The 27,423-nt window shown below is 33.9% G+C and overlaps 1 protein-coding gene across 1 annotated transcript in view; it reads left to right on the forward strand.

The window, feature by feature from the left end:
• LOC136832842 (uncharacterized) overlaps nucleotides 1–27,420 on the forward strand; it is a 36,900-nt gene extending 9,480 nt beyond the window's left edge. Inside the window, exons 3-8 of the mRNA XM_067094500.1 lie at nucleotides 2,696–2,772; nucleotides 3,088–5,565; nucleotides 6,494–6,636; nucleotides 17,308–17,461; nucleotides 21,134–21,331; nucleotides 25,828–27,420. Coding sequence (XP_066950601.1) covers nucleotides 2,696–2,772; nucleotides 3,088–5,565; nucleotides 6,494–6,636; nucleotides 17,308–17,461; nucleotides 21,134–21,331; nucleotides 25,828–25,975 — 3,198 coding nt within the window. The 3' untranslated portion in view covers nucleotides 25,976–27,420. The remainder of the gene's footprint in view (nucleotides 1–2,695; nucleotides 2,773–3,087; nucleotides 5,566–6,493; nucleotides 6,637–17,307; nucleotides 17,462–21,133; nucleotides 21,332–25,827) is intronic.
• Nucleotides 27,421–27,423: the final 3 nt, after the last annotated feature.

Genomic DNA, 27,423 nt, shown 5'->3' on the forward strand with positions numbered 1-27,423 from the left:
TATTATCTGGGTAGCCATTGTTTGTGAGCAGCTGTTGAACTCTGTTAATGTTTGTCGCCTTCCATGTTGAACAGTGTGTTATGGCGCGCTTTATGTATGCATTTACTACAGATCGTTTACATGTATCAGGACATTCTTCTCTCGCATTTAAACAACTACAACAGTTTATTGATCGCAGAAGCAGTCAGCATCGCCATACAACGCCCCAGCCTTAACATCCAACACGAGGCAGAAAGATCCTTGCCCTCTTGTAGGAGACAGCCCTTTAACCACGTGGGACAAGACCGCGAACACGTGGATACGAACACATAATAAAAAAATATATAGAAATTCAACATTTGTGTAATTAGAATAAATTCATGTATAATCTGTACATTATTTGCATTGTACAACACTTAATTTTTGTCAATATTTCACCGCAAACACTTAATTTTTGTCAATATTTCACCACAACCACTTAATTTTTGTCAATATTTCACCATAATCTCAAGTAGATACTTAAATCTAAGTCTTTCAATATCTGCACTACCTTTCCGTCCTCATGATGGCACAAAACGCATGCGTTTCCACTTTTGTATTAATACGCTTGAAAATGTCAATACGTATAGGTTGACGAAACAGCTGTCGCGTCTATAATTACTGAAGAAATGGAAGAACCCCATTACCTGAACGTCTCTATCAGTAACCTAAACAATGAAGTGAAGAAAATAGTAAGAAAATATGAAGCAATAACAAAAAGCTGGTTAACAATGAAAAACAAAATATTGTATATATATATATATATATATATATATATATATATATATATATATATATATATATATATATATGTATGTATGTATCTATTATATATATGTATATATACATATACATATATATATACATTATATATATATATATATATATATATATATATATATATATATATATATATATATATATATATATATATATATATATATATATATATATATATATATATATATATATATATATATATATATATATATATATATATATATATATATATATATATTGTTATGTTGTTCATTCGGCTAATGAGTTTAATAATTAGTTAATTGGATTTATTTTTCCATGCTTTACCCAAGACCCACGTAATTCTGTCAATTAAAGCTAAAATTAACTCTATATAACAGATATTGAATAGGTCAGGTCGCCAGGTAACACTAGTTAACGAAGAATAGAGATTTATTCCATAACCAGATGAATGAATTCAGCAAACTTACTGGGACACTAATTTCAACAAAAATTAAAATAAAATGAAATGGATTATTTACAGAAGCTAACAGCAGCTCACGATAATAGTCCTACTTAATGCCACATAGAATGCTACATAGAATGAACGCAACAGATTTATGTGCCTCTCAGATGCTTATAACATAAGACAATTTACTGCAAGTCGAAGTGAGGCTTCTTGGTACTGATGATGCAGATTCTTCTTTAAGAGAGCAGATTTTTGTTCAGGCCCAATGCGTACACAATTCTGGAAAAAGATGTATCCAGATAACAATCTTGCACTACAGAAATTCTCACTTGTCATTACTTAATCACCTTGGGATGATTCTTATGTAAAAGATAATAATTTTAACACCATGGAGGATAAGTTATGTGACCTCACTAGACAACAATAATTGTATTTAATAGAGGACTTCATAAATGGGATATGTTTAACTAGGATTTCTTAGTCAGTTACTGTTTAAGTGGAGAAAATTTTAACAAGGAAAAATGAGAGTTTCAGTCGTAGGGAAAGACAACTGGGAGTAATTGTCATATCAGACTTACCACTGGGTTAGCTAATGCAGTGATCAGTTGCATAAGATTCCTTGGTTCGTTGGAATAACAATTTTCTCCTCGTTTTGACAAAGGCGGGAAAAAAGGAGTGCTTGGAGAACACGGACATGTCCGTGCTCTGTGGCAGCTGAGTCTAGAGTCTCGTGACGATGGGGCAGCTTCTCGCTGTTTTCTTGAAAACTCTGCCTAGCCAGGGCTTGACCTGAAATGTCAATAGTCTCTCCACTACACAGGGTAGAGAAAAGTTGGTTTTAAGAACAGTATAACTAAGGCTTGGCCTAGCAAAAATGTATCTATCTGTGACCATCTAAGCTAAAAGTCTCACTCGTTAATTTGAAAACTGCTTCCTACATGCTTCTTTGCATGCTAAAAGCCTACATCATCTGCCTTCTTACTTTAACAAGGTAAATTTTTATCTTTCGATTAAGAAGCAAGGAAGAGAGATCAAAAATTGAACATTTATAATGTATATATAAATAAAAAACCACACAAACATACACACACACACACATATATATATATATATACAGTATATATATATATATATATATATATATATATATATATATATATATATATATATATATATATATATATATATATATATATATATATATATATATATATATATATATATATATATATATATATATATATATATATATATATATATATATATATATATATATATATATATATATATACATACACACACATACATACTAGCTGACCAACCTTGTGCTTCCTGGGAAAACTCTGAAAAACTCAGAAAAATCTACCTGCATCTCCTTTGAATTGTTTTGTCATGTAAAGAATGTGTGCTGTCATTGAAAATTCTTTTCTTTCCTGTGATAATAATAATTCTGTCTTAAATTCATTAAAGAAGAATCTCTGCTCGGGGAAAAGGCGACAGTGTCATACAGTCTTTCACAACGAACTGAAATTCACGGATACTGAAAGGTTAGTGTGTGAAGAAATTCACTCGTGGAAATGAATAACGGATGAATCCTTGTAGAGACTATATAGGGGACTCTATATCTATATATATATATATATATATATATATATATATATATATATATATATATATATATATATATGTGTGTGTGTGTGTGTGTGTGTGTGTGTGTGTGTGTGTGTATACATAGTTTATAGAAACACCTAAGATATACATGTTTTGAACGTAATGAAATATAGCCTATCAGCAGTCCACATATTTCTGCTTTAGTAGCCAAGTAATATTCTTATTTTCATGAACATGCTTTCTTTTTCCAGAATGAATTCTTTACTAGACATTGACGAGTTTGTCATATCTAAGTGCCGGCTCTGGAAAATTTTTGATGATGTCATTACAACCCTTTTCTTCAGTATTCTCACTTGGGTATCTCCAGAATGGAATCAGACCACTGACTACAGGGATTATCTCCGTAATAAAGGAACTGATATAAAAAAGTTGGAAAAAAGACTGAGCAAGAGCCAAATTGGGAACTTGGAGAGTGACCACCCAAAAGAGACTTGGGACATAACACTAATGTACGTCCTTTTGCAGTGGTCCGGAGGCTTTGCTAAAAAAGATGACCTAAAATGGTCATCAAAGAAAGGTGAGGATCCTGAACGCTCTATCACAGCTCTAAAGGATTCCAGGAATGATTTGGCTCACACTAAAAGGATAAACAAGGAGCAGTGCTTTATCATGATAAGGAAACTCCGTAAACTCACAAGGAAAATACAGAAAGGTTTGAAAATGGTACTTCGTGGTGTTAATAGTGCTATGAAAAGAACCAGCAAGAAAGAAATGAACAGACATTTTGTAGTATTCACATGCAGGATTGATGAAATCAGGAATGCAACTCTTGGCCCAGAGACCTTTGAGAAATATGCAGAAACATTAAACTTCCTTAAAATGATGGACCTTGTGAAAGTTGAAGGTTTACCAGTATTAGAAAAGTATCTAGGAAAATTCACATGCCTTAGCCCTATTTCCCAAATTACTAAACCTTTTTCTGAACACCAAGTCCCTGTTGATGATATTTACACAGAGATAGCAATAGAAGACAAAAATAACAAGAAAGTTCTACTTGAGGATATACTAGATTATGCACCGCATGATGAACCTAGTCATTTGTTATTGCTCATGGGGCAGGCAGGAATGGGTAAAACAACCATTGTAAAGAAGATAATTTCTGACTGGCTCAAGAAAACTGGGTCCATCAAAGGACTTGATTCCTTTGATCTACTTTTCCATGTAGAATGCAGGGATCATATAGAATCATTTAAAGAACTTTTAGTGACCTCCTTAGGAAAATTCCATAAGTCGTGTAAAGATAAAGATCTTATGACTATTACTCTAGGTCTTAAATGCTTGGTAATCATAGATGGATTTGATGAAATAAATTCCAGATCATGCAATCTTGTCAAAGATATTTTCACCTTGAAGAAATCCCATAACTTGACTGTTATTATTACAACCAGACCTGACGCTGTGGAAAAATTTAACAATCATGTGAAATGTGACTATGCAGATATTATAGCAATTCGACTTAAAGGAATACCCAAGCAGAAGACAGAGGAGTTTGTGCAAAAATATTACATGGGAATTAACAAAAGCTCTCAAACTTTTCCGGGCATAGATGGATTGCTGAAATATCTCAAGAGAACCCAACACAAAATGAGTGAGGTGTGGAAGTTTCCTTATAATCTCTGTCTCGTAACAATTCTTTGGAAATTGGAGAAAGATGTAAGCAGTATAACCACTGAAGCTGAGCTCCACTGGCAAATTTTCACTTTGTCCAAATCCAAATTAGAGGAACGCTTGCAGAGGAATCAGTCGACACAGGCTTTAGAGCAAAGTGTTTTACATAACAAAATTGACCATTTTCTTTGGCATCTAAGTAGGCAATCACTCATAGGATTACAAAAAGATGACATCATTCTTCCCCATTCTGCCAATGAAAAACTTAAAGTGGTTAGTAATGATTTGGCACTCCCAGTCGAAGAGTTGGCTGGCGCCTTCTTAAATGAAGATATTGCAAGAGGAAAGCATTATAGTTTTCCTCACAAAACAACTCAAGAATTCTTCGGGGCTTATCACATCAACTTACAGGTAACAGGACATTCCTGTGATCCATGGGAAATAGCAAAATGGGTCAACGAATTATCTCAGACATCCCTCCCAGCACACATACAGTCCAAAGTCTTCGATGAAATGAGATCACAATCAAAGGCAAAGCTCTCACTGAGAGATATTTTTAAAAACCTTCAAGATGGTTCTACCCCTTCATCTCTTGGAAAATATCAGAATACACTGATCACTGCACTGAGTATTTTTCAGGTTAATCCAGATAGAGTACCAAACGAAATCGTGATTGAGGCCCTGGAACTCTTAGAGGAGACAGGATTGAGGGATAAAAACTCTTGGCTAAAAGTCATGCACAATCTCAAGTGCAATGATACAATAGCCAAATGGATAGCAGAGAGGTATGAACTGTTTGATGAAAACACTACAATCACTGACTTCTCACTCGAGTCCTACTCAGTATTACTGAAAGCCCTGCAGCCACCTCTTAGAAAAAAAGGAAGCATTAAGATTAAGATTGACCTCAATGAGAGACCCTCTGAAATAGAAGACCTCGCTCGGGGAATTGACAAGCACAGTCTTCTACTAGATCAAGTGCTTTTCAGGGAACATCTCAGTGTACGTCCTGTCATGCTAACCTCATCAGAGAAAGATGCCATTCAACAATTACTGAAGAAGTAAGTTTTTCTGTATTGTCATTAATCATTTCATTCCAATAGCATATGCATCTAAAGCATTATGGGATATCCTCCTGAAAATGGTAAGGCGGGTATAAACTTTATCCATTTATTTCAAAATAAATAAGAAAAAAATTGAAATTTCAAAGGAGGTAGTTGAAAGACCAGTAAAAGGGAAGCGGGAAAATGGGAAGCGGGGTTTCACAAGATATTCAGATTTGTAAAAGTTGACCTGTCGTTAATGAGGGTAGGACTCCGACTACAAAACACCTGTAAATACTTGGTTTCAAACCGTCTGTATGTTTGTGTGTACTATCTGGATAGAATATATATGTTGAATTTCTACCACTTTGTATCAGTCCTCTGAAGATGCCTTAGTAATAGAGCTGAAACTGACCAGAATTAACAAACTTTTTTCGTTACATCCCTGTGGTGTTTAGAATATAATATATATATATATATATATATATATATATATATATATATATATATATATATATATATATATATATATATATATATATATATATATATATATATATATATATATATATATATATATATATATATATATATATATATATATATATATATATATATATATATATATATATATATATATATATATGTGTGTGTGTGTGTGTGTGTGTGTGTGTGTGTGTGTGTATGTATCTGTCATCACAAACACCAATCACCGACGTCACCACTATCATCAATAGATATAATTTACTTTTCCTTCTTACTGTATTTGGCGGTAACATTCATTTTGGTCTTTTCCGAAATCCATTATCCTCAGAACAATTCAGACTCCGTAACAGTGATGATGTTAGAACAACACCAGCGTTATTAACCCTGATATCAATAACACGCATCAAAGTCAGGAAAAACTGAAATATTAGTGTTGTCTTGCCTATTCTCTTTTGAACAGTTGTCGGGATTACCGGGGTCTCTGGAAGGAGAATCTCCAGGTGCCAGAGTGCATGGAAATTCTCCGTGTAAGGGTCCTAGACCTCCATACACTGGAGAACTGTCTCTACTCTGAACTCAGGAGAAAGGACCTTGAAGTATTAGGTAAGTGGCCCCGCGTCCCAGAAGCCGTTCCTGATTATTCAGTAATTATTCAGTCATTAGTTAAAGTTCTCGCCCTCATTTTTGTCACTCATTCAATGCAATTTTGTTGTTTGACTGAATATTCTTGTTCACTTATCTATTAACAAAACAGCCGATTATTACTTATTTTTTTCATTATCTGTTCCTTTCTAAATATGTTCTTGTTATTCAGCAATAAATACAAACAGAATAGCAAAACAATATTAGTGATTAGTATATATAATATATATATATATATATATATATATATATATATATATATATATATATATATATATATATATATATATATATATTATATATATATATATATATATATATATATATATATATATATATATATATATATATATATATATATATATATATATATATATATATATATATATATATATATATATATATATATATATATATATAATATATATATATATATATATATATATATATATATATATATATATATATATATATGTAAGGCTCATGAAGGTGACCTTTGAAAAGTTGGGTCAGCTATTCGCAGGGTCCATTTTCACTATATGCAGCAGATAGGAAACTGCTGAAACATTCGCATACCACAAGGGTCGAAGAAACCACCTTGGTGACAAGACACGGGCTGGGAAATGCGTTTTCAGCAAAGAACGTTCTAGAAGCTGAACCAGTTACAAAATCCGGTTTTGAAGGATGCTTCTTAATAATGTATGGTGTGTACGTGTACTTCGTGACGCCTTGAAATACAGAGGCGTGTCTTGCCGAACTTTGACCTCGAATGATGTCATACAAAAGTACGTTCGTTAGTGCGTTACATAATGAATATAATGGGAGGAACTGTTGTTCGAATTGGACTTGTGAGATCCGATTCATGTGTGTCTGAAGATGTGAGTGATTTTTCACATGGAGACTGTCCCAGAGGACTTGTAGAGTGAGTAAGAATTCATATACGTTTTTGGACTTTGTTTTTCAGAACTGTGAACACACGGTATCTCCTGTGACAGTGGAAGATGTATTTCTGCAATTTTTTACATTTTATGATTTTTAATGTGACGTTTCTTTTTTCACAGGTATTTCTGTTCCACTCCATTCCTATTCTTTTTCCTCTCTCCCTCCTACGAGGATGAGAGTGGTATGACATTTGAGATGACCTGTTTTAATTGATTGACGTGTTCATGTTTTGACAGATGAGTTATTTTCTGTAATTGGGGGTTTATGATTTTGGAGCATTATTTCCTTAGAAGATTTTCTGATAGTTATGTGAAACATTGGATTTCATTTTTCGTAATTTTTAAGAAGTTATTTTTCGTTGATTTTTGTCAATAAAGGGTTTTAGTTTTGTACTTAGTATCTCATTCCAGTAGTCCTTAGATTTTAGTTAGGGAAAGATATAACTTACGATGCCGGCTCACGTTACTGCTATCGCACAATGTCTCGGGATAAGCGAGATCAAACCTCTGTTCATAAAACAGAGACATAAATCAAGTATAGGCTCAGAAATGGCCGTTACATATATATATATATATATATATATATATATATATATATATATATATATATATATATATATATATATATATATATCACACATTACCACAGGTGAAAAATAAGAAACGGGGTGTAGGTCCTGACCGGTTTCGACTTTATTTCCAAGCCATTGACGAAGGACTGATACAGAGTATGAGACATCACAAATATATATACTACAAGAATAGTACTGACGAACATACACAACCGTTAGAGACTCCATATCCCTACTCAGGCCGGTGTCGAGGTAGGAGTGGCCTTTAAAACTCATTTGGCTAAAAATCACAATAGACTCTCAGGGGACATTGCTGATAAACAGACCATACCCACCTCAGATCCACACCTGACAGGTGTCATGGAGGCGGAGTTTGGAAACTCATTAACATTACTACCCTCGTACTGTGTTTACAAATATGATAATCCTATTTTCATACATCTCTACTGCCTACCTTAAAGTTTAAACAATTTACAAATTTCTTTTGATATTAAAGGATCAAGTTTATACATCCCTTGACTGATATTCATATTATGGTTGTAACTTTCTTTTATGAAGCTAGATTCAATGATGTTCCTTTCAGTGCATTATTAGAATATACAATCCTTTTGCCCCTTCCCAGTTGATAGCATGATTGTTCTCACTAACATGTACAAATATACCACTGTTCCCTTGTGCATATCTCACACATTTCTTATGCTGTTCAATTCTTTTTCCAGTGCTTTCCCGGTTTGGCCAATATAAAAGTTGTCACAAGACTTACACGGAATTTTATATACACACCCTTTAGTATTGTCTGGGGAGTTCTTGATAAGTACATTTTCATTGTTGTATTGTTCTTAAATGCGACATTAACACCAAAATTCTTAAGAAGATGAGGATATCTTTCATATTATTATTATAAAATAAAACAAGCAAATTTTTTGTGTTGTAAGGTTCTTTCTGGTTTTGATACATAGTCTTTTTGCCGCGTCAAATGCACTGTTTAATACACTATCAGGATATTTCAATTTCTTGCCTGCATTCCTAATCATATCTATTTCATCATCAATATATTCAGGGCTACATACCCGTAATGCTCTTAAAAACATAGATGAAAACACTGACTTTTAACCTTATTGCTTTGTCCAGAATAGAAATGCACATAGGAAGAAATATTAGTGGGTTTTCTATACACACTATATTTAAACCCACTACTATTTCTTCGTATGAGGACATCCAAAACGGTAAGCACCCATCATTTTCCATTTCCATCGTGAATTTAATTGATGGTACTAATTGATTTAACTTGGCAAAAAGTTTTTTACATCTTGGTTCCTGGCCATACACAAATTATGTCGTCAACATACCTAAACCATGTTACATTACGTGGGATTATGTTGTTTAATATCTTCTTTTCAAAAAATTCCATATATAAGTTACTTAACACTGGGGATAGAGGGTTTCCATTGCCATACCAAAATTTTGTGAGTAAAATTTACCATTAAATTCAAATTTACAATCTTTTATACATAATTTAATCAGTTCAATTAAAGTACTTTTAGAGAATGGGATATCCAGCTGTGTGTTCTCTAACAGTTCAGATAAAAACGCCATCAGATCATCTATTGGCACCTTTGTGAATAGTGATACAACATCAAAACTTACAAGCCTGGATTCACTGTTAATCTCTACACTATTTAGTTTATTTATCAGGTCCACATTATTCTTGATATTTGCATTTGAGATGGTACCTACTAATGGGTTGAGAATATCTACTAAGTACTTCGCTAGCTTGTATGATGCGGAACCAACTGAACTGATAATTGGTCTGGCAGGAAAGTTTGCTTTGTGAGTTTTTATTGTACCATACATGTATGGTAGCGATGGAGAGGTCACACACAACTTCTTTATAAGGCTTTCGTTACCTTTTAACAGGTTTTTCACTTTCTTATTGAAACCACTATTCACATTGTCTATCGGGTTCTTATTTAATTCTTTATATGTGTTATCATCACCTAAAAGATTTTGCATTTTTCTATATATTCACTTTTATTTAAAATTACAAGGGCAAATGATTTATCTGCTTTTGTCATGTGTATATTTTTATCTTTTTCAGTTCATTAATAGCAACCATAAATCTTTTGGGGACGTTTGTGGTGTCTGATTTTTCATACTTCCATAAATCACTCCCTTAACCATGTTCACTTCTTCATTCGTTAAATCACTATATTTTTCCAAATTACACAGTCCTTTAGTTATTTCCACACTGTTCCTTCCGCCAGGAGATAAAGCAAAGTTTAAACCGTAGCCTAAGGCACTAGTTACATTTCTATCCAGCTGTTTGTTTGATAAGTTGACGACACATTCATGATTGGCGTTGTTGGTCCAAGGGCTTCTTTCAATCAACAGTTTCATTTATTATCGTGTTTCCGTTTCAGTTTCCGATACACTTGATTCCTCATCTTCACATGACAATATTCACGTAGGAATCTCTCCAATCTGGTGGTATTGAGGCTTCAAAATGTCGTCTTTTTCTCGTAAGATCTTCAAAATTCTTTTGGTTTCCAATGTTTTGATGTTGATATGTTTTTCCAATATGGCACGTTGTATTTCACCGAAGGGTTGGTCTTCTAATTTCAGCAAGGAATTGGTTATGAACGATCTTGGTATCACTTGTTCATCCCGACATTCACGTAAAAACCGCAGGTGTTCCTTGTTGGTATGAGCTTGAGTGAGGGCGTCGGCAAATTCTCTGACGGCATATTCCAAGATGGGGAAAAGAACACAGAAAGATCGGAAGGAGCGCGTGGTATCCATTGATGATTATTATCACTTTTGTACGTGATTCATTTATCACATTACCACAGGTGAAAAATAAGAAACGGGGTGTAGGTCCTGACCGGTTTCGACTTTATTTCAAGCCATTGACGAAGGACTGATACAGAGTATGAGACATCACAAATATATATACTACAAGAATAGTACTGACGAACATACACAACCGTTAGAGACTCCATATCCCTACTCAGGCCGGTGTCGAGGTAGGAGTGGCCTTTAAAACTCATTTGGCTAAAAATCACAATAGACTCTCAGGGGACATTGCTGATAAACAGACCATACCCCACCTCAGATCCACACCTGACAGGTGTCATGGAGGCGGAGTTTGGAAACTCATTAACATTACTACCCTCAATACTGTGTTTACAAATATGATAATCCTATTTTCATACATCTCTACTGCCTACCTTAAAGTTTAAACAATTTACAAATTTCTTTTGATATTAAAGGATCAAGTTTATACATCCCTTGACTGATATTCATATTATGGTTGTAACTTTCTTTTATGAAGCTAGATTCAATGATGTTCCTTTCCAGTGCATTATTAGAATATACAATCCTTTTTGCCCCTTCCCAGTTGATAGCATGATTGTTCTCACTAACATGTACAAATATACCACTGTTCCCTTGTGCATATCTCACACATTTCTTATGCTGTTCAATTCTTTTTCCAGTGCTTTCCCCGGTTTGGCCAATATAAAAGTTGTCACAAGACTTACACGGAATTTTATATACACACCCTTTAGTATTGTCTGGGGAGTTCTTGATAAGTACATTTTTCATTGTTGTATTGTTCTTAAATGCGACATTAACACCAAAATTCTTAAGAAGATGAGGATATCTTTCATATTATTATTATAAGGCAAAACAAGCAAATTTTTTGTGTTGTAAGGTTCTTTCTGGTTTTGATACATAGTCTTTTTGCCGCGTCAAATGCACTGTTTAATACACTATCAGGATATTTCAATTTCTTGCCTGCATTCCTAATCATATCTATTTCATCATCAATATATTCAGGGCTACATACCCGTAATGCTCTTAAAACATAGATGAAAACACTGACTTTTTAACCTTATTGCTTTGTCCAGAATAGAAATGCACATAGGAAGAAATATTACGTGAATGTCGGGATGAACAAGTGATACCAAGATCGTTCATAACCAATTCCTTGCTGAAATTAGAAGACCAACCCTTCGGTGAAATACAACGTGCCATATTGGAAAAACATATCAACATCAAAACATTGGAAACCAAAAAGAATTTTGAAGATCTTACGAGAAAAAGACGACATTTTGAAGCCTCAATACCACCAGATTGGAGAGATTCCCTACGTGAATATTGTCATGTGAAGATGAGGAATCAAGTGTATCGGAAACTGAAACGGAAACACGATAATAAAATGAAACTGTTGATTGAAAGAAGCCCTTGGACCAACAACGCCAATCATGAATGTGTCGTCAACTTATCAAACAAACAGCTGGATAGAAATGTAACTAGTGTCTTAGGCTACGGTTTAAACTTTGCTTTATCTCCTGGCGGAAGGAACAGTGTGGAAATAACTAAAGGACTGTGTAATTTGGAAAATATAGTGATTTAACGAATGAAGAAGTGAACATGGTTAAGGGAGTGATTTATGGAAGTATGAAAAATCAGACACCACAAACGTCCCCAAAAGATTTATGGTTGCTATTAATGAACTGAAAAAAGATAAAAATATACACATGACAAAAGCAGATAAATCAGGCGCCCTTGTAATTTTAAATAAAAGTGAATATATAGAAAAAATGCAAAATCTTTTAGGTGATGATAACACATATAAAGAATTAAATAAGAACCCGATAGACAATGTGAATAGTGGTTTCAATAAGAAAGTGAAAAACCTGTTAAAAGGTAACGAAAGCCTTATAAAGAAGTTGTGTGTGACCTCTCCATCGCTACCATACATGTATGGTACAATAAAAACTCACAAAGCAAACTTTCCTGCCAGACCAATTATCAGTTCAGTTGGTTCCGCATCATACAAGCTAGCAGAAGTACTTAGTAGATATTCTCAACCCATTAGTAGGTACCATCTCAAATGCAAATATCAAGAATAATGTGGACCTGATAAATAAACTAAATAGTGTAGAGATTAACAGTGAATCCAGGCTTGTAAGTTTTGATGTTGTATCACTATTCACAAAGGTGCCAATAGATGATCTGATGGCGTTTTTATCTGAACTGTTAGAGAACACACAGCTGGATATCCCATTCTCTAAAAGTACTTTAATTGAACTGATTAAATTATGTATAAAAGATTGTAAATTTGAATTTAATGGTAAATTTTACTCACAAAATTTTGGTATGGCAATGGGAAACCCTCTATCCCCAGTGTTAAGTAACTTATATATGGAATTTTTGAAAAGAAGATATTAAACAACATAATCCCACGTAATGTAACATGGTTTAGGTATGTTGACGACATAATTTGTGTATGGCCAGGGAACCAAGATGTAAAAAACTTTTTTTGCCAAGTTAAATCAATTAGTACCATCAATTAAATTCACGATGGAAATGGAAAATGATGGGTGCTTACCGTTTTTGGATGTCCTCATACGAAGAAATAGTAGTGGGTTTAAATATAGTGTGTATAGAAAACCCACTAATATTTCTTCCTATGTGCATTTCTATTCTGGACAAAGCAATAAGGTTAAAAAGTCAGTGTTTTCATCTATGTTTTTAAGAGCATTACGGGTATGTAGCCCTGAATATATTGATGATGAAATAGATATGATTAGGAATGCAGGCAAGAAATTGAAATATCCTGATAGTGTATTAAACAGTGCATTTGACGCAAAAAGACTATGTATCAAAACCAGAAAGAACCTTACAACACAAAAAATTTGCTTGTTTTGCCTTATAATAATAATATGAAAGATATCCTCATCTTCTTAAGAATTTTGGTGTTAATGTCGCATTTAAGAACAATACAACAATGAAAAATGTACTTATCAAGAACTCCCAGACAATACTAAAGGGTGTGTATATAAAATTCCGTGTAAGTCTTGTGACAACTTTTATATTGGCCAAACCGGGAAAGCACTGGAAAAAGAATTGAACAGCATAAGAAATGTGTGAGATATGCACAAGGGAACAGTGGTATATTTGTACATGTTAGTGAGAACAATCATGCTATCAACTGGGAAGGGCAAAAGGATTGTATATTCTAATAATGCACTGGAAAGGAACATCATTGAATCTAGCTTCATAAAAGAAAGTTACAACCATAATATGAATATCAGTCAAGGGATGTATAAACTTGATCCTTTAATATCAAAAGAAATTTGTAAATTGTTTAAACTTTAAGGTAGGCAGTAGAGATGTATGAAAATAGGATTATCATATTTGTAAACACAGTACGAGGGTAGTAATGTTAATGAGTTTCCAAACTCCGCCTCCATGACACCTGTCAGGTGTGGATCTGAGGTGGGGTATGGTCTGTTTATCAGCAATGTCCCCTGAGAGTCTATTGTGATTTTTAGCCAAATGAGTTTTAAAGGCCACTCCTACCTCGACACCGGCCTGAGTAGGGATATGGAGTCTCTAACGGTTGTGTATGTTCGTCAGTACTATTCTTGTAGTATATATATTTGTGATGTCTCATACTCTGTATCAGTCCTTCGTCAATGGCTTGGAAATAAAGTCGAAACCGGTCAGGACCTACACCCCGTTTCTTATTTTTCACCTGTGGTAATGTGTGATAAATGAATCACGTACAAAAGTGATAATAATCATATATATATATATATATATATATATATATATATATATATATATATATATATATATATATATATATATATATATATATATATATATATATATATATATATATATGTTACACCCAATCTGTGAAATTGCCCTTTTCCTGAAATGGACAAACCGCTTGCCCAGTTCACGAAACGGGCAAAAGGCCTGCTCATTTCATGAAATGGGAATGAACCCTTGCTCATTTCATGAAATGGGAATGAACCCTTGCTTATTTCATGAAATGTGCTGCCATGATGAGCGAAAGCATATCTATGGTACTTAGATTTTAGTACAGCAGAAAATCTAAATATTTAAGAAGGAAAAAATAAAGAGATTTTTTAAAAGTAGTTGCTTTAATAATTAAAAATAAAGACAAAATTCACATACAAGCAAGCAAATTTACTACATTCATTGGTCAATAGTGTCACAGGATTTGTGGCTTAGACAAGCAATGTTGCATGGAAGGCCAGCTTTCAAACAAGAGCACCTCTTAGACAAGCAGTCGCTCCCGCAATGACATCTCCGGTATCCTTGTCCAACACACACACTTTCTGCTCAAACTTGTTCACGAATACTTATCTGTTCTGGGGGGATATTTTCCGGCACAAGACCTTTATATTGAACAAATTCAAACTGATTTCTGGCAAGTTTACCTTTGATAAACTTGTGTCAATCACATATCCTTTGCCTTCAGCTGCTAATACAACACCTACTATGTTTGGGGGATCTCCTTTGCTGCGGTCAAATTGAGACACAGACACAGACACATTGTCTCCAACACCAACTGCTAACAGTGATCTTGTGCTGCGTGCTGACATTCATAGAGCTTGATGTTGAGGACCACGCTGAGCTTCTTATCTTGCCCGTTTTGCTGAATGCAGTTCTTCAGCTGAGAGATTGTCTTGATCTAAAGCAGGTTGCTGCTGAGTTTCTGTAACTGGATGTGCTTCACGTTCACATTCAGGATCTACCGAAATTGGGTCATCCTGAACGAAGTTTTTGGCAACTGCGACTATATCGTTCAAAACAGGCTCTGGAACTACTTCTATAAGCCTTTCAAGTTCTTCTTCTTCAATACCAGATGATATTCTCTTGATAAATGCATCTGGTAAAACTGACTTGAGACCACATCGTGGCTTGTTGCCGGTGATTGCTTCACAGTGAGTCATCTTGATTGCTTCATGATGAACTGTTCGTGGCCCCCTGGACAAAACGGACACCATAACTCCATTTAGCACAATTATTGTCTCTCACCCACGCCATGAGCTTGAGTTTCATACCCCATTACCTCTTTCAATAGATCCCTGGCTCTCGGGGTGCCCAGGATGCCCATTCACTTAGACAAGTTCAGGCCACAGTGAGGTAAGTTCTTGGATAAATGCAGCTGTAAATTCACGGCCATTGTCGGACTGAAGGATGTGGGGTGCACGTATATCCAAGAAGATGAAAAGAAGCTCATAATTGGCAACCTCAGCTGCTGTCTTTGATTTCAGGGGACGAATGACATGAAATTTGGTCATGTACTCCATATAGTGCAGAATAAAGCAATAACTCCCATCTCTCATAGTTTGCATGTCCACCAGATCCACTTGTCCTCTTTCATTAAGATCAGTAAGAGATCTTAATGTGGCCTGACCACAACTCCCGCTGTTGTTCCCTTTCTACAGCGTTTTTCAACACAGCGCTCACAATGGAGGCTATATTATGACACAGTTGATCTTGGAATGCTGCCATATTGTTCACTGACTTTCATGTAAGTCTTCTTTTCATCACCATGGCCAGCGTTAACGTGGGCTTCTTGGATAATTCTCGTGACTGATTCTTTGGTTGTCATATATTTTCCATTGTTCTTTTTAACCTTTTCTGTTTCACCAAAGGAAACAGTCTGAAAAGTGTTGAAAATGTTGTAGTCTTCTCTTTTAAGCGTCTGTCCAGTCTTTCCTCTCTCCAGGATGGCAATTCAGTAGACCACAAGGAAGAACAACTCTCTATTTGTTCAACCATGGCCAAAGCTTGCATGGGTTATACCAGCTACCTTGGAAATGTCTTAAATATAATATTAAAGGTGTTAATGTTACTGTTAATAGTAGACTTCAAGATCACTATTTCCTGATTAACAACTAGTTATGCACATGTTTTTGGGATTCGTGCATGAAATTGCTCATTTCATGAAGTGGACAGGCTTTCTGCCCATTTCATGAAATGGGCAATTTCACAGATGGGGTAACATACAGTATATATATATATATATATATATATATATATATATATATATATATATATATATATATATATATATATATATATATATATATATATTTATATATATATAATTTTATTATGTATTTTCGCTGAGACTTTCTTTCCCATTTCATTTAATCGCTTACCTTTACGCTGTTGTACTTAACACTGACTTCATTTGATTTTGTCCGGCAGTTGTAAATGAACGTTTAATTTTCTCACCCCTCAAATTGTATTGTCTTCTTAAGCTGTTCTGTGTCCCTCTCCAGGTGTTCATCTCGGAGCCAACTTGAGCAGCATACTACACCCAATCCCTTCTGGAAGGATTCAAAGGGTCGGCGTGAATATCCTGGACGTCAAAGAAGAAACACTTGATAATGTCAAGAACATCCTTTTAGGACTCCAGCCGCAGGACGGACGCAGGTAGGTCCGTCATTCTACAGGAGAGACACAAATTAACACCATTTATTTCAAGCTGTGAACTAAGTAATTCATTCATATACCTTTTGTTGATTTCAAGGGAGAAAAGATTGATGCAGTCGACTAATACATTCCTCGTTTGAAATAGAGGCATCTATACACAGAAATGAGTAGAATTACTGTACTCCCTAATATTACAAAGCTCATTGGAATGAATTGTAACGATTACACACACGAACACACACATGCATATATATATATATATATATATATATATATATATATATATATATATATATATATATATATATATATATATATATATATATATATATATTCACAAATATCATCAAATATCTAGTTCACTATACCTCTGGAATCCAATACACCTAAAGGGAATTATAATCGACGAGTAACTCACCACCAGTGAGATTCGAACCGCTGACTGCTTTAGAAACAACGATATAAAGTGACTTTTAAACACTGAGTTAATATCGACTCTGCTGAACGTATGCCTGCCGAATTCAGGTTTTGTGCTTAGGATCGTTATCAACCCTCCTCCGCCACGATAGCCGATTACTTGTAACACGTGGCTAATTATGACTTTTCTTACAACCCATTTATTTTCCATCATCCCGAATCCATCGACAGTTCACTCAGTGATGTGTATTCAAAAAGAAACCAGCCAGACTCCAGAGTCTACAAGATTCCATGCAGTAACTGTCATTGAATATGCGTTGGGGAGACAGGTAAATCCATCTCACAGAGAGTAATAGAGCTAAAAGACCAGTACGATACGCTTCAGAGAGCGCGGAGATTTTTGTACATATGAGGAATACTGATCATACCATAACTAGAGTGGGGCCGAACTGTTTTTCAAAAGTAGTTGACTATACGAAAGAAAATTCTGGAATTCGTGACCACCAGTCAAACTAACAGCATGACTCTGTCAGGAGTACACTGGAAATCCGATTTTCCCGACGAGTTAATCTTAAGGCCCACTCTCAAGCAGGTGTTCCAGCGGTCAGGCCCACCAGACTCGAAAAGGTGGGCGCTAACGAAGACCGAACAACACCGGACTAAGTCCATTCTATCACAGGGCCTTCTGACTACCAACGTCGCCGTTATAAATACTCTCGTCATTTACCAGCAGTCCATATCCATCAATGATTTGGATTACAAAAAGTTTCTTAATCAAAATATGTGGTTTTATAGTGAAAATAGTGTGTTTATTGGCCTTTTTCTTTCATATCTGTCTATCTATCTGTTTGTATGTATGTGTGTATATATATATATATATATATATATATATATATATATATATATATATATATATATATATATATATATATATATATATATGTATATATATATATATATCTATATTTATATATTAAATTTTATATATTTATATTTATTTAATTTGGTTTTATTCTGTTTATTTAAATTTTAATTATTTTGATTTTTTAATTTGGTTTTATTCATTTATTTATTTTAATTAGATAGTATTCTTATAATTTTTATAGTAATTTTGCTCTATTATGTTGAATTTTATTATAAGAAAATTGTAATGTCTTCATTTTAATTTTGTAGATTGATAACGAGTGAAAGTACTGCTTGAAACATATCCCAATAAAGTTATGTAAAATGTTGTTCCGGTTTTGGCCTTATGTCCATACTGATATATATATATATATATATATATATATATATATATATATATATATATATATATATATATATATATATATATATATATATATATATATATATATACATATATATATATATATATATATATATATATATATATATGTATATATATATATATACATATATACACCAAATACCCAAAACCCGAACAACATTTTACATAACTTTATTGGGATATGTTTCAAGCAGTACTTTCACTAGTTATCAATCTACAAAATTAAAATGAAGACATTACAATTCTTATAATAAAATTCAACATAATAGAGCAAAATTACTACAAAAATTATAAGAATACGCTTAAAATATCTAATTAAAATAAATAAATGAATAAAACCAAATTAAATAAATCAAAATACAAAATTTAAGTCACAAAAACGGAAGGTATAAAGGCGTAATAAATACACTAGTCAATATACAAACCAGTAAAACGCAGACTAAAAACACAAAGTGAGTTTACAGCCATATTTCTAGCCAAAGAAGGCTTTGTCTCCGTGGAGTATAGAACTTCTAAAATGTCGAGGTTTGTAGCAAACTGAGCAGTGGTTAAAACAGAAAAATCATCAATATGTAAAGGGTGACCGGTCCCCTCGCTGTGTTCTCTAATTGCATTGTAACTAGGCCTTGAAAGATAATTGCCTGTACAATATGACTTACCTAGGTGTTCAAACCATCTCATCCAAGCTGATCTGGTAGTTTTTCCAACGTAAGTGGCATCAAAACCACTACACCGCCATTTATAGATCAGATTGGGCTGAAGGCTTGTTGTTATAGGGTCTTTAATTTTAAAGAAATAAAATTCTGTAAGATGCTGTTCCGGGTTTTGCTTTGGTGTCCTTACTGATATGTTGATGGTGCTTCCCTGCTTTTGTGTTCATTGCTCTCGCTCTCTCGCTCTCTCTCTCTCTCTCTCTCTCTCTCTCTCTCTCTCTCTCTCTCTCTCTATATATATATATATATATATATATATATATATATATATATATATATATATATATATATATATATATATATATATATATATATATATATATATATATATATACATATATATATATATATATATATATATATATATATATATATATATATATATATATATATATATATATATATATGACTTTTTTTTCACATCACCGTGATTCATATTCAGTCAGCAAGCTACAAACGTCCTTTAATATCCAATTCGCTCTACCTCGGAAATAATATATTTTCATATATGTTACAGAGAGAGAGAGAGAGAGAGAGAGAGAGAGAGAGAGAGAGAGAGAGAGAGAGAGAGAGAGCAATGACTGCACCAGCAGGGAAGCACCATCAACATATCACGCTTTACCAGATACGTATGTAATTGTAATAGCCCCAATGCCCTCTTAACTTCTCGAATTCTTCATAATTTTTGGATACGCTTGTCACTACAAAGCCTTAGATCCAAATGCAAGATATACGAAGCAATTCTCAAGTCCGGTAGCAGGAATCGAACCTGCATCCCTTTTTGATTACATTCTTTGCCTAAGGACACACATAGTAATAGATGCACCTCTTACATGGATTTCTTTTAAACAGACGAACAGCCGAATATTGAGTCAATAAAAACAAACAATTTCAGTCAAATTTGTGAAATACATAAAATACTCACTAAAAAGTAAAAAGCAGGAGAAAAATATTCTCAACAATAATTTAGGGATTAATGTAACTGAACACATTTTCGCCGTTGTATTTAGCATTCGTATAATTTTGTATTGCATACACATGTGCATATGAATGCATGCTTATGCTTAAGTAAATGTCTGTGTCTGCTCTTCAGAATCAAACTGCACAGTCCTAAAATGACAATACTGATATCCTTGCTTTCCTTGACTGCATAGTGAGTTAGACTAACAGTCTAGTTATTGCCATATCCTTAATGCTATGCGCCACCTTTCATTATTCTCGTTTTAATTTCTTTTCTATTCTCTTTATCAACAGATCATTCTTTAACATAGGGTTCCCTCGGTGCTTCCTGAACGAAGAGGGTATCGATAGACTTCTCGGTAACTTGCAAGGTATTACAGTGACATACGCTGTCTGGTTACCAGCGAAGATTCGACCAGCCGGCAAAGCCGTGCTCCAACGATTTAGTGCAAAGGCCAGGGCGTTGACCGGATGCTTATACGATATCGAATGGTGAGTTTACTTGTTAGTATTTTGTCTTTTTTCTCAAGTTAAAGTTTTGCTTCTCTTCAAGAAATCTATTGGAGTCCGCTATTATCCAGCTTACCTCCAGTTGTAATTTTAATCTTAGCCCTGGCATGTATTATTTGGACCCCTGTATTAGAAAAATGTTCAAGAATGACCTAAAAGATAAAATCACTGACTTAATTACAAGTTAGCTACTTGATATATATTTTCTATATATCCGTATGTTTAATATAATTTTTTTTATTTGTAAAAATGTTCATCTTGCAAAAGGTTATTATTGTTTACAAAAAAAAAAATAATAATTATTGTGTTGTACTAAAAACTTTTTAGGTGGTCAGTCACGAACCTGTATAATCTTTTAATTGTCCTGTCCCTGCTCCTGAACGGTTGATCCTAGTCCTTTGTAAAAACCTCTTAAATATTTAATCCTGTTTTGGCAGTTCTACTAATTCTTCAATTGTATTTGATTCCAGGTACATATGTTTCCTTTATAATTCCCATCTGTCATTTATATGAGCTTTCTTTGTAAACACTTTTATATTTCTTCAGTCTGCTAAGTAAAGGACATAGCGTCGAAAGGCCTCACAGCTCTCCAGTGTTTCCGTTTTCTTCGTGGATTTTATCTTTACTTATATATTCATCATGTTCCATATTTTCGTGATTCAGTTATATATATATATATATATATATATATATATATATATATATATATATATATATATATATATATATATATATATATATATATATATATATATATATATATATATATATATATATATATATATATATATATATATATATATATATATATATATATATATATATATATATATATATATATATATATATATATATATATATATATATATATATATATATATATTCTTTATTTCAGCTCAGGGCCATATATATTGAATATACAAAGTAAAGACTAGACAAAATGATAAAATTGATATCGGTAATATCCACACAGTCGCTGAAGCTGTAGTAAAAATAGTATTCACAATAATGGTAATGACAGTCATAGTATTGCGAACAATAGTAAAAATATTAAAAATGATAACAATTAAAAAACAGATTGCAGACAATTGATTTCCTGCGACGGACCTTAGGCGGTTACAGAAGTCAGGCTCAGAATGCTAAATACGAAATGTGAAAAAGGCAAATAATAATAATAATAATAATAATAATAATAATAATAATAATAATAATAATAATAATAATAATAATAATAATAATAATAATAATAATAATAATAATAATAATAATAATAATAATAGCTGCAGGTAACACTTAATAATTCCAAAAATAGAAAATAAGTGTACACAGCAATTCAGGCCAACCTTGTATGAAGGAATATAGTGTCATTTATGGAACAGGCGTCTCATTTTCCCATCTTTCCCACATTTTAGATCTCCTTATAGCCTCCTGTTTATGATGCTTTCGATAAGCGAGTTGCTGCTGTTTCCCAGTCGGGTGATCAGACTGGAAATTGTTCGCCCAACAGTGATTTTTAAATTATCCAGGCAGTTTTCTATGAACATCTGCGTGGCATGGTAGCCAGGTGTGTTGGTGTGGCGTCTCAGAATGTCATTGCGAAAAACAGTGATACGTCTCATGGCCTCTCGGGTATAGTTCATCCAAAGGGAACACCCATTTATGCAGTAGCAGTACGAGTGGAAGGGTAGCAGTTTTGTGTTTCGGTGTCAAAAGACAAACCTCCTTACAATCATGTTGCCAGTTGCACATAGTTGACGATGCCTCTGCTCTGTGTCTGTCGTATCTTTTAAATCGTATGTGACGACGTGGCCCAAAGTTCGGAAATTCATGCACGAATTCCAGACGATGATTTCCGAGGAAAATTTGTGGTTCTGCAATATTATGCTTAGGCGATCTCAGGAGCAGCGACATGCTCTGGGTCTAGGTTTCGTTGTACAGGCTATTAAACTCCTCTGCATATCTGCGGCAAGTGTCGATTAGTTGCTGGAGACCTCTTGCACTGATGGGGAAATCAGAACCATGTCGTCGGTGTAACAGTGGTTGTTTATTGTTATTGTGGACAATCCACTGGGGGTCTGGAATCATCGAAAGGTTAAGAACCCTGCCCTAAAGGATCTGGTTTTCTGGTGGTTTTAAGGTTCCAGTTATACACACACACACACACACACACACACACACACATATATATATATATATATATATATATATATATATATATATATATATATATATATATTTGTTATACATTGTTATATTCTGAGGCCGGTTGGAAGAATGTAACTGGATTTTTTTTAACTGCCTTAAGGGCCAACACCTAGCTCTCAGAATATAAGCGATAAATGTAATGAATAAAGTGACTTACCTTGATATCACATCTAAGTAACCAGAGAAGTGGAGGTTGCCTTTAAAACCAGTCAATGACTTTAAACTGAATTTATTTATAAATTGAGCAATCAGGAAATTAATATGAAAGGCTGACTGAGCAGCAAGCAAGGCACATACAATGTGCAATAAAAGTGAGACAGTGCATAGCAAATAACGGAATCTGAAAGGGCTACAGCCCTGAAATAGTTTGACATGCAAATGAATTTATGGCTGTTGAGACTTGTTGAATGGTTTTGGGTAGTTAGCGCAACATGTTTGCAAAGGGGAACTGTGTCCAGCACCCCTGGACAGCTGAATCAGAAGACTCTTGCACGTAGCAAGGTGGCAGTTAAATGTCTAAGGCTATTTGGTTCACGAGGGTAGGGGCAGACCACTCAAAGAGCCAGATAACAGGATTCTGGAAGAGAATCCCAGGTTAGCATTCAAATCAAATGACTTTCTCTCACATGAAGTTACTTATGCACGATGGAGGAATTTATCAATTAGATTTAATTAGCACCTGGTAACACTATGGTTGGAATGCTCTAATACTAATTTAATTTGAGCTTGGGACAAGTCATGAGGGCCAAATGTGCATGCTAGGCTGTGGAAAGCAAAGGGGCTTTGTTTTAGGAGAATGAAAAGTTGGAAATACTGAAAATGGAGAGAAATTCACGAGAAGAGAAAGATTACTGGCAGTAAATTGCTACTTCAGACTTACCTTATTGCATCTGTGCATGGAGCTCACTTGCAAAAGACAAATTTCGGCCACAGAAGTCTCACCTTGCCAGTGTGAATAGCAACAGGACTGCATTAACAATGTGTGCACTTGGTCCCTTTGGTAGAGCATGTCCTGGCAGGGCGCGATGCGTCTCCCATTTGGTTTCAAGCTTGGTGCCCCAGTACTTCGGTCGATTTGAAACGCAATTTCAGCCGGCAGAAAGGTCGAATGGAAATAGGTCCTATGATTGATTGATTGTGAAATTTAAGTCTTGAAGACCAAGCGCCGGAAACCATCAGGATTATTCAGTGCCGTAATGAAGGTGAAATATACAAATTAATGATATGAGTGATAATGAATAAGTGAATGATGATATACTACTAAAATTCAGCGTTAAAATATGAACATAAAAATATGAATAATGATATTAGATAGAACCAAGAAAAAATAAGTATATATTAACTTTTATATTCAAAATGGCTAAGGCTACTAGGGTCAGCATAGCAGCCCAATTACGGTCCTAGCTAGCCCTTCTGTCCCTAACGGATTTCTCCCCCCCCCCCAAAATCATACGATGCTGGGGCTAAGGGGTCGGCATGGTCCCCCCCCAAAATCAGGCAATATGGGGGTAGGCCTACATAAGTTCACCCTCTCCAGTGGAGTCCCCTCCAACCGACATTAAATTTGATTTCCTAGTGCTAACGGGTAAGGGACGAATTTTCTAAATACGGAATATATATAATATATATATAATTTTCTAAATATATATATATATATATATATATATATATATATATATATATATATATATATATATATATATATATATATATATATATATATATATATATTCATATATATATATATATATATATATATATATATATATATATATATATATATATATATATATATATATATAAATATATATATATATATATATATATATATATATAAACTAATGAACATGAGCACGTGTATCAGATATAAATTTCTAAGTGACATCAGGAATGAACCCCATTCTTTTAAATGAGAGGCCAGGACGTTACATATTGACCTGGGAGGCAGCCGTCTAGCATAACAGGAACTTTTACACAACTTACCGACTCAGCAGGAAATCGGAAAGTTGGGAAACTTTGCCAGTATATCAGGCGGCAGCAGGCCCGAGAAAAAACCTCAGGCACTGGGGTACTTAGGTTCCAACTTCTTTTGTGACCTGGGTGGGTTAATTGGTAATGTCCTGACCTCTCATTTGATAGCCTGGGGATCGGTCCTAATGTGAGCCAGAAATTTAAATATACAGTATATATTAATGTCTTGTTTTATAAAATGATCTCTTCTGGTCTTTTGCGCTGTCGGCGCTTTATTCAACAAGTCCTTCTTTACTCGGCAGGAATGAAAAATTCAATGCCTGGTGTGGGGATGACGACAGTGAAGATGACAGCAATGACAATGATGATGATGATGACGATGGCAGCGATAAAAATGATGACGATGATGGAGATGATTTCGGTGATTATGCTGACGAAGGTGATGGTTGAACCAATAATAAAGGAAAAGATTCTGGGAATTATGTTAGCGAATTTCATGATAAAAACGTTGACAATAGGGATGATTCAAGTGATGTTGATGTCGAGGTTTGTGATTACAACAATGATGACAGGCGTAACTTCTCCAAAGATGACGATTATGACAATGTCAGGTTCACTTTACAACATGATGTCTAAATTGTGCAGCATTTTTTCACAATGGAAATCTGCTGATCAGTTTCTAAGTAGGCAAATTAAGTTTGCCCTTTTAGGTTTTCGAATTAATGGAAGAAAGTAGCATCATAAAATGTAATATCAGTTTACTCTGGTTTGCATATTAGGAAAAAATGTCCTGCGTGTGAAGTGATACAACTAGAAAAAAAGGTGATTTCAGAATTTTATCCAAATAAACAATTCTTTAGGGAAAAAATTGTCTTCCTCCCATTAGAACATTTGCAACTGCTGCTACATACCAGCCAAATTAATTATTCTGAAGGAATTAACATATTTCATGCGAGGTTTTCTCGTTTCGTGAAAGTTCTTTAACGTCATAGGTTTACTTCAGGGCTCAAAAGTTGCGTGAGGATGATTTCGACACTGAAACCCCGCTAGTTAAACTGATAGCGGTAAATCAAGATAATAATAATGATATATTCTTTCCTTTGCCAACAGTCAGTCTTCCATTCTGTTAAAACTTCTTATCTATGTTGTTTACTTAGGTTCCAAAATGCTCTCTGTTAATTGAAATACAAAATTCCATTTTTAGTATTTTCAGTGAGTTGTTTTACTTATAAAGGTGCATACTATTTACTTGGGATGTCCTGATTATTTGTAAGCTTTTCAGTACGTTAGTAAATTTACTGATGATGAATAGCATTATTCACTTTTGTTGGTCAAGTAGGCATTTCGAATTTTGTCGTTTCTAGTTTTAATATTTGGAAAAGATGTTATTTTCTTGCGCAAAAAGTTCCCCAGACGTTTATCTTGCGGTGTTTTCAGACCCCATAGTCTTTTATATCAGACATTCTTTCTAATAAGTCAAGAAAAATTATATTTATTGCTTTATAATAGCCTAGGTATTTCACTTCTTTCATATTTAATATTTAAGAGGGGTGTGTCTTTTGCTATTGTTTATCTCCAAAAAAGTTTTCCCTGTACTGTGACAATTATTTTTAAAGACAGTTTGCTTTCGTTTTTCAATTTTCACTATAGGAATTAAGACAATTATTCATTCCTGTTAGTGAGGAAAACATCCTGGTTACTTCATATTTTATGCCAATATAGATTTATTACAGTAGAGTTCTTTGAAGCTGAATATCGAGAGGCTTTAATAATTGGATTTAGAAAAAAGTTTGTAATTCTAGATAATGGAATTTGAGGAGGAGCAGACAATGAATGAGGAGTGGTTTGACAAAGAATGATGTATTTCAATCTTATGAAAAAAGATACTGGAATAATTT

The sequence above is a fragment of the Macrobrachium rosenbergii genome, chromosome 50 (assembly GCF_040412425.1).
Source record: "Macrobrachium rosenbergii isolate ZJJX-2024 chromosome 50, ASM4041242v1, whole genome shotgun sequence".
Taxonomy (NCBI): Eukaryota; Metazoa; Arthropoda; class Malacostraca; order Decapoda; family Palaemonidae; genus Macrobrachium; species Macrobrachium rosenbergii.